At 36.8% G+C, this 9,510-nt stretch overlaps 2 protein-coding genes across 2 annotated transcripts; one reads left to right on the forward strand and one right to left on the reverse strand.

Annotated features, from left to right (window-relative positions):
* Positions 1–768: 768 nt before the first annotated feature.
* LOC112524282 (sphinganine C4-monooxygenase 1-like) lies at positions 769–4,664 on the forward strand. Its single transcript, XM_025134046.1, has 2 exons — positions 769–1,264; positions 3,895–4,664. Exons 1-2 carry the CDS (start codon positions 1,043–1,045, stop codon positions 4,447–4,449), a joined length of 777 nt encoding a protein of 258 aa, XP_024989814.1. The 5' UTR covers positions 769–1,042; the 3' UTR covers positions 4,450–4,664.
* Positions 4,665–5,004: 340 nt separating this feature from the next.
* On the reverse strand, positions 5,005–9,000 carry LOC112524281 (protein PHYTOCHROME KINASE SUBSTRATE 1-like). Its single transcript, XM_025134045.1, has 2 exons — positions 6,972–9,000; positions 5,005–6,890 (listed from the first exon to the last, which is right to left on the reverse strand). Exon 1 carries the CDS (start codon positions 8,965–8,967, stop codon positions 7,597–7,599), a length of 1,371 nt encoding a protein of 456 aa, XP_024989813.1. The 5' UTR covers positions 8,968–9,000; the 3' UTR covers positions 5,005–6,890; positions 6,972–7,596.
* Positions 9,001–9,510: the final 510 nt, after the last annotated feature.

Consider the following 9,510-nt stretch of genomic DNA (forward strand, 5'->3'; position numbering starts at 1 on the left):
CAGTTGAAATTTCATTCTAAAACTCATCTTTTTTGTTCTTTTCATGGCTTATGATCTGTCAAATTTGTATTTTTCTTTATTGGTTTTGAGTGTTTATCTTAAAACTCAAGTTTCTTGGTTTAAATCGAACACATTTGTGTAGTCGTTTAAATATGTTGGATTTTAAACTGTCATACAATATTTTTCATCGATAGTCTGTAATTGGAACCATAACTCTTGTTTATTCAAATTGTATTAATATGTAAAGACCAAGTGTTACATATATCATCGTTAAATCTTATCTTATAAAACCAGTGGAACTTCAAAATCGTTAAAATTTATGGCTCCCGCTGCATTGCACAGATACACAACTAGTTTTAATAGTAAATAAATAATTAAATCTGAGCACTTACTACAATAAAGTGGATATTATTTAAAAAAAACTTAACTTTTAAACTAGAATTATTTGAACACGTAGATTTCTATTTTTTAATTAGAAATTAATAAAGAAATTATATTAAATATCAATAAACATTCATATATATTTTTTAAAATCAATAAAAAGTTCAATTATTTAACCACTAAACTTCATAAAATTTATTATTATTTAAAATCTTAATTATCCATCAAAAGGAATGATGGTCAAAGCTGGCGTCGAACGAGCCGGCGGCTAAGCGATAGCCACGAAGAAGCAAAAATTCTAAGATCTTTCTTCTCTTCGTCCAACCACATCACACCACGTCCCCACCTCATAAAACACCAGTGGTTGACCACGCTAACACACAACACCTTCCCACACTATATCAATCTCCCACACAGCTTAGCGAATTCTTCGTAATTTCTTCCTTTCAACCTATCATCGTTTTCAACGAGCAATCATCTCGCTTCTTCTGGAGATTCTCATCGTTGAAACCCTAAAATTATACCTAAAAAGGTTCCATTTACTCTTATCTTCACGAGATTTTGCTTGGGTTAGGGTTTCCTTCTAATCCTCATATATATGTATTTCTAATTTTAGAATCATATTCTGGTCTCTGTAGTCTGATTTTGTTTCTTATTTTTTATGGAGTTTAATGTATCTGATGAGTTTTTGGGGACGGTGGCTCCGTTAGTGGTGTATTGGGTGTATTCTGGATTTTATGTGTTGTTTGGATCGCTAGACAAATATCGGTTGCATACAAAAGAAGATGAAGATGATAAGAATTTGGTTTCAAAGAGAACTGTCGTCAAAGGTGTTCTTCTCCAACAGGCTATTCAAGCTATCGTCGCCATCATCCTTTTCACGGTACGTTTATTTTCTTAATCGTGCATAACATGCTTGTTTACAGATTATTTACTTAGTTTGGTGTTAAAAGTATGATTGTTGATGTTGGAGGAAAATAGGGACTTTTGATGATATTTGTAGGTGGGGGATATAAATTTCCTTTTCTTTTGGTATTTGGTTGTTATGATGATTTGATCAATTACTCTGCTTTCACCAAGAAGCCAATGATCACAAATAGTATGTTCCGATTTCGTCATTTCTCTATCCGAAGTTCAATATATGTGGATAATCTCGCGGTACCAAATCGAAACAGCGCTTTACCCCTAGATGTCCAGTCACCCCAGATTCATACTAGAACCACCACGATCCAATAAAAATCAGAGGGACAAATAGTCAATTTTGAAAGAACTTATTGTCAACCTCTCTGATAAATATTTACCATCCGAAAAGAGGAATCATTTCTTCAGACAGAAGAAGATGAATTAAGAAGTCGGATATAGCAAAAATTATGTTAAAGTAGGTTATTTCTAGTGGAAGAAGCCATCTGTGTGTGGGACAGTTTGATACTGTTTAGTACTTTGTTGTGTATATATTTTTCAAGAGTTATAAATAGAGGCTGGTTTCTAGTTTTTTAAGTTCGGTATTTACTTATGTAATCTGTGGATTTCTGATGTAGTTTTGTCATTGATTGAGATGTAATCATTCATATCATGTGATTTATTAGGTGTTATTATATATGAGAGATATATAAAGCTTGGAAAGCTAGTCTACTTTTAGTGTCAACCATCCTCCCACCGACTCTGCTAATCCTTTATTTCATTTCATCTGTTTTTAGTCCTTTAATCTGTTTCGATGAGTTTAATTTTAAATATGATTCATACAAGTGTCAACCAGAGATCCGTGTATGTTTTAAATCTTTCATGCCTCGCCTCGTTTAGGAATCAGTTTCGGTAAGTCTTAAAAAATTGGTTAAATATTTTATTTTGATTGGAATTAATTCATTGAAGATATGATATGAGAGTCAAAAGAGCCATGATGTTAATGCACTCACCTAGGTTTGTTCCCTTTGCGTCGTGAAGCCGGGGGTCTTGAGGGAAACAACCTCTTGATCCTAGTGGTTGAGGTTAGGCCTACATTCTAGCCCTCTGAGACCCGACTCTCGAGGGGGGATATACTGGGTTCATTTGGTTTATTTTTGTAAAGTAATATAAAGAACGTATGTGGAGTGTTATCCTGTTGACATTTGGGATAGGAAAAATTTTCTTTCTTTAAATAAAATTTTGCGATGTGGTCTATGTCATAGTTGTATTTTCTTAGCTTTCACTCAGCATTATGAGAACCGTTTCTTTTACATCATGGAGAGGGGATAGACATTTAAATTTGAAGTGGAATTTGGTGGCTCGTACCAAATTGAAAATATTTTCAAGCATTATGAATAGATAATTGCCTTTTTTGGGAGGAGTGAGGGAGGAGATGAAGTTTAAACTGAATATAATCTATGCAATTCCTTTGGTAAATTATGCACCTGTAGATGACAGGTTTTGAAAAGCAGTTGTTTGTATGAAGCGGACATCTCTTCCTTTCATCAAATGTTGTATTTCACATTGATGTTCCCTTATTTTTCGTAGAAAATATATAACTCCTCTGTTCAATCATTCCAAATATAAATACTATTTAATCTTATTAAATATATAGCATGAATTTTGGACCTAATATGTTTGAATGATAAAAATCTTATCAACAAACTACACAAGCACCTGCCTAAGATATGCCAAAATTTTCTTTTTATATATTTCATCGAAGGCTTTTATGGGGTCTATCTGGTTTTGCCCAGTTATCGTGACTGGGTACGGCTAGAATTATCATGAGGAATTAAAGGTGTTTTTCTTTTTGTTGTAAGCTTGGAACATATTTTTAAATTGCTCTTTTGTTATGGACAAGGGAGTGGGATGGGGAGGGGTTATCTACTTATCTCCGTATTACCGTCTATCATCAACTTGGTAAAGAGAAAGTAATCGTCTGTCTTACATCCCTAGGATATTTGATGGTGTTTAAAGAACAATGGAATCAGGTTGTATCAAAACATGGAGTAAAAGTGAGGACATATCAAGTGAATTGGCCACAGATTTTCGCAGTTATGATTTTGGATAGTATCTTTTCGGGGGTTATTTGGACACACTTGAGTAGTAAGTTAGAGATTTCTGCTTCTCAAATAAGCTGGTCAGGGAATTTGTTGATGAACTGTTACCTCCTAATTTATTTGGTTTGTTATCGTTCAAAAGAACTGCAGAATCATCTCTGGCCTATATGACATTGCAAATTCAAATTAAAAATTTTAAAATGTAAGGGGGCTTTCTTACATTTCTGTATGCTTCTGTAAGTTTTGTGGAAATATTGTTTCACTGAACGTTTAATGGAGGGAAACCTTTGATAAACAGCTTGATCGAAACCTATATCTGAGCATCACGTTGCTCGAGCGACCATCATGATAAACTATAGTTGGTAACTTGGTTTACCACAACGTCATGAAGTCTGTTATTAGAATAATTAACAGCCTTTGCAATAATGCAAGTTTTCATCATGCATTTTTGGAAATTACTGTTGTTGTCATGTTGTCTATGCAGTATTTTTTATTTGTTTTTGTGATTCAGGTTACAGGAAGTGATGCAGGTGCTGCCAGCACTGAGAAGCATTCTCTCTTCGATCTTGGTAGACAATTCTTTACTGCTATGGTGGTGATAGATACTTGGCAGTACTTTATGCATCGGTACATGCATCAAAACAAGTTCCTGTACCGGCATATCCATTCTCAACATCACCGACTCATTGTCCCATATGCTTTTGGAGCTCTTTACAACCATCCATTGGAGGGGCTTCTCTTGGACACAATTGGTGGAGCACTGGCTTTTCTCTTATCAGGCATGTCCCCTCGAGCTTCTATATTCTTTTTCTCCTTTGCTACCATCAAAACAGTTGATGACCATTGTGGATTGTGGCTTCCTGGGAATCTTTTCCATGTCTTTTTCCGGAACAACTCTGCCTATCATGATATACACCATCAGCTTTATGGTGCCAAGTACAACTATTCCCAGCCCTTCTTTGTTGTATGGGATAAAATCCTTGGGACTTATATGCCCTATTCACTGGAAAAGAGAGAGAGTGGCGGTTTTGAAGTAAGGCCGGTAAAAGTTGTCAAGGATGATTGATTAAATTCACCTATTTGCTAGTTTTAGAGTACATGTACCATTATGTTTGCATTCTTTCTTTTAATGTTGCAGTATATTTTTTTTATCATCATAAATATTCAATATATAGTGTTTACAAATAAATTTTTTCTTCATTCATGGCCATGTAAATTTAATTAAAAAACCATTTTTTGTACTATGTTGGCATTATAATTTTTGAATTCATATGTTTCTACCTGTTGTTTTAACTTTTTTCGTTGCGGTTGCCTGTAGCCTTATGATAGCTGAATCCTGAAGTGATTTCTTCAAACTGACAATATTGTTCTAGATACAAAAGCATATAGGGGTTTGTGGCTGTGCGTATGGCAGGTGTATGCAAGCACATACGAAAACAAAATTTCTTCTTGCTTCTTTCGCGTCCTACAAAAATGTTATTCCCATGTTAATCTCTTGAGGTTGTAGAGTCATTGTGTTTTTTTTACCATCAACTTCAGGAACATGATATCCATAGTCCAGTTGGGAAGTCCTGAAATGAAAATTACAGGATTTAAGTATGTGAGTTCTGTTCATGGCTAATCTCTAGGTGTGCATGTCCACAATACCCAGGATTGGAGCCACAGCCTTTAGGTATGCTCCTCACTTATTGATACGATGAGCGTGAGAGGTTGATTGATGAGAGACTAGGAGTGGAAGTGAGAGATGGAGATGGGGTCAATGAACTAAATCTTATATTCTCAGCTTATGTAGGATATTTCTGGCGTTGTTTAATAATTAATGAGTGATGGACCTTTTTCGAACCATTGTGCTTGGTCTTTGTTGCAAACTTACCGACATTTTTGCTTAAATGCTGAAAAACACTCTAGTTTCTAAAAATGACTGTTTTTGAACGATTTGTGGGAAGTAAATGAAAAAAGAATCATGGTACCTGGCATCTTTGCCTAAAGTAACCCATTCTTGCAAAATGTAAGGCAATTTTTAAATTTCTGCAAGAGCTATTGTTTGTAATGAAGAACTAGATATGATGTTTAGAAAGTCATTTAGTCATAACAAAAGTTACTTTGTTAGCTTATTTTTATCACAAAACGTTTTGAGTCCTCTATTATTTTCATATAATAAGAATGGGTTGTGGGTTTGATGCATAATTTCAGAGCAAAAAGAAACATTCTTTTTAACACTAGAAAATATGTGGCATAATGGAATGTTCTTCTTCTGGGAACATCATTTGTGACAATTATTGCTACACATAGGCATATCTTCATATTTGAGCTGTCAGGATTGCCTCCTGATTGAAGTACATGCCAGAAATCCCATACTTGTTTCTATGCTTTTAATTGCTTGTTTTTCTGCAGAAAACTCATATAAGATAATTAATTGCTAGTTAGTCAAATTATTAGGTCATCCTATATGTTTATGGAAGTTGAGTTAGTTTATCTTTGGATTATTCTAAGATTTTGATGTGTGGAAATTGTGAAGGTTGTATCCACCTTTTGCAACAGAAAATCTATTGGTGGTTAGTAAGAGTCAGTTGTGGGCTTGTTGACTAAAATCCATAGCAAGAATAGATGATTCTAGGATCACTATATCTATTATCTTGATTCTTCTCTTCCCTGTGCCAGGTCTACAGTCACTGTCACAGGCTTAAGTTGGAAGTATAGTAATTGTTTGGGATGGTTTTCCCTTGTCACTTATGTAATCTATCACACTAATCCCTCTGTTTGATAATTAAAGTCAATTTCTGAATTTCTGAGCATTAGATTAGACAACTCCTTTAACTAGGAAATTCATAAGACCATTTTAGATCTAAAATTTTCAATTTTGAAAAACTGTGGGATGTATCAATAATTTTCTTGATGACTTACATTCTGTAGAAATTCTATCTTGAATTTATGATCAAGATATTCAACTAGTATTGTATGGTTGATGGCATCCATAAGGCTTAGTTTTCCATCACTGAATTAATGTGTCTGTCGGTGTTTGAAAAACTCCTTCATTCCCTACACGCCAGGTGTGATCTCGACATCCTACCCGCATTTGAAGAAGAAAAGTTTTGTGGGATTGCTTGGTTTTTGATGCTATTGGTCCTAGATACACAGACATGCACTTGTGGCACGCATGTACTCACTCCCAGCTTCTCTTCACATGTATGCAACAAAAAACGAGGCTGTCTACTTTATTGTAATCCGGATTGATAGATATATTAATAGGCTCCCCTTGAGAGAATTATGAAATATTCAAGGGGCAAAACAGTATTAGTTAGAGTTCTTTGCGGATAGATAGTACTCCTCGTCGGAAACAGCCTCTTTACTTTCTGGGATAAAGGAATGGCTGTGAACATCTTACCCTTCTGATTTACTGGGCTCGTTTGGTTGATAGTGTGCCTTGCATTGGCAGTGATACTAATGACCTTGGTGCCCCTCGAAGAGAAATTTTGAGAGAACGTTTCTGCTTCCAGCTGGTAAGTCCTGCATTTGTAGCAACACTTAATGACCTTGGATTTCCCTTATTCAAGGGGTAAAATGGTACAGCCCGAGCTTTTCACTTACAGATGATATGACGGTGCATTGGTAGCGACTTGTAACACAAACTAGAGAAATCCTGAAGCATTCTAGTGTTAAAATGGTACAAACTGATCCTTTCTGCTTATAGATAGTAAGACATGAATTGATGGTGATACTGATACCAGATAGCCCTAGGCTCCAGTCGAGATATTTTTGAAATATATAAAGGATAAAATGGTAAAAGTGCAATGCCATTTTGTATAGGGCAAAATAGGGTAAGGGTCACTGATGGGTGTGTGAAGATAACTTTCTTGTGTCTCTCGTTTCCCTGAATCATGCTGAAAGTGACCTAAAAAAATGGGCATGTTGGCCTGTTATAGTGCTGGTACCTGTTTTTATTGAATAATTTGCTTGTATTTTTTTGGCGTCTTCGCACACGAAGGAAGTAGGTGAGGCATTGAGATACTTGACCATGGATTTTTCTGCTTAGATAACATGTACCATTTGCATTACAATTTGTACCTGCTAGCCAGAATCCTAGTTACAAATGGAGATTGCTTCAATGGAATTTATTGCCAGTAATACAAAATGAAATATCTGCATAACAAATGTCGCTCTAAGTGATTTGTGCCATTTGGTTATGGAATTTGACACCCAAATGTACTCTTTGCTACTGCTGAATGTACAAGTGATGTGAAGCATGTGTAGAATGCATCCGGGGAATTGAGCGTGCAGTGCCAAATCCAGTTTGGCCTCTGTGTGCATCAGACCCCGCACCCGCCAGCTTGGTGTCGGCTTGGATTTTCGTGATTGGGGTGACAGATTCCAAGCGGCGGCACCATTCTCTCATGGTGGGAGCCACCATAACTGCTGCCTTCTCGCCACCACCTGCCACACAGTGTTCATCACCAGAAACTCTGACAGCTTTAAGATTTTTACACCCCGAAAGAATGCCAGAGCCTTTGACTCTCTCTGTTTCTGCTCCTGCTTTGACTCTTTGTATTACTGTCGAATCCTCAACAGTCGAGAAGTCTGCAACGCTAGCAGTAACGACACTCCAGTCGACGCTTGCCTCGCTTGGGGCATACCCGTTTGCATTGCTTGGCCTTCCATCATTACTCTCCAATGCTTGCTTAGCAAGAAACGAGTTATTCTCATTGGTTGAGAAGCTCTCGATCTCAAATAAATCCGAGCTTGCATCACTTGCTGCATCATTGTGTCCCCCATTCCTAGAAATATCCATAACTTCTGCTCTTGGAGTAACGCCATCCCAATTCAACATGGTCAGTTTCCTCTCCAGACTAAACGACTTCTTCCCTTTCTCCAAAACCGGAGAACCGAACACCTCCGATGAATTCTCTCGGGCTGTAATCCTTTTTTCCCGTTCAACTTGTGGCCGCAGCTGCGGATGGTTCCCATCTGGCATTGAAGAATTGAGCACCGGGAAGGTGAAGCAATCTTCTCTTTTACTATTCATCTCATTCTTCTTCCTATGAACATCCTCATCAGCCCATCTGCTCGACAACGACTTTGTCTTCTGACCCAAATCAGCAACAGCTTGAACGGGCAGTTTTGCAGGTTCTTTGACATAAACTTTGGTTTCAGTTACGTCAACAGAATCTTTATCGTTGCAATTGCACACAAGGCTGGCTAGCAAGCTTTTGACAGTGTTTTTCTTTTTATGATCATTGGCATTAGTAGCCAATAAGCCTTTTCTACTATTCCAACTGGACTCGGAACGAACACTGGGAGTTGTGGAATGGGTTTTTGGTTTAGGAGAAGGGCATGGTGGTAGCTGTGGGGTGTTAGAAGAAGGATAATGAGCAGCAGGGTGGTTGTTATTGGAGGTGGTGGTTAGAAGAAGATGATCATCAATGGCTCCTGTGAAGTACTTTTCGGCTCCAAAAATCCCGATTTCATCGTCTTGTAGGTTGCGTTTTTGAGGGGATTGAGGAAGTTTAATGGTGAAGTGGTGTTGTGGGTTATTCAAGTAGGCATCCATGAGAGTGGTGTTGTGGGTTCTTTTGTCTGTGGTAATCATAGCAGATTGTTGGTTGTTATAAAGATGAAGGAGGAGGAGAAAGTGGATATGGAAAAGGGTTTTAGGAATTTGATGATTAGAGTGAAAGGGATCAAGAGTTTTAAAAGTAGAAATGGAGATGGAGATGGAGATGGAGATGGAGATTGTTATATATCATAATAATAATAATAATAATAAAAGAAAAAGGCATTTTGTGTGGTTTGTAACTAAGCCAACAAATTGGGTTCCAGATTGAGGTTGAGCTTCAGACATATGGATAAATAAGACATGGTATTGTTTCAACCTCTATTTATGTTAGTCGTGTTTCTGATCTGTTTTGGATGGTTTAACTCCCAAACCACACACCAAACCGCAAGTCGGGAATGGCGGTTGGCGACTTGGGCTTATTATCGGTTTTAAACCAAAGGAAAACCATAATATCTATCTCCAAAATTAAATTAGTAGGAGTTGTTTGTTTATCTTTTAATAGTTTCATTAAAAGACAACATTTGAATCGTGAAGAGGTAAATCTTGTTTGACAAAATTTTTTTGTCTCTTAATTGT

Source organism: Cynara cardunculus (genome assembly GCF_001531365.2).
Source record: "Cynara cardunculus var. scolymus isolate 2C chromosome LG 13, CcrdV1, whole genome shotgun sequence".
In the NCBI taxonomy this organism is placed as follows: Eukaryota; Viridiplantae; Streptophyta; class Magnoliopsida; order Asterales; family Asteraceae; genus Cynara; species Cynara cardunculus.

What these genes read in the sequence shown, in the direction of transcription:
- LOC112524282 (XM_025134046.1), top strand. Translation starts at nt 1,043, where the DNA reads ATGGAGTTTAATGTATCTGATGAGTTTTTGGGGACGGTGGCTCCGTTA. An exon ending in TCGCCATCATCCTTTTCACG is followed by an intron (nt 1,265 to 3,894) that starts GTACGTTTATTT and finishes TTTGTGATTCAG; the next exon opens with GTTACAGGAAGTGATGCAGG.
- LOC112524281 (XM_025134045.1), bottom strand. Translation starts at nt 8,967, where the DNA reads ATGATTACCACAGACAAAAGAACCCACAACACCACTCTCATGGATGCC.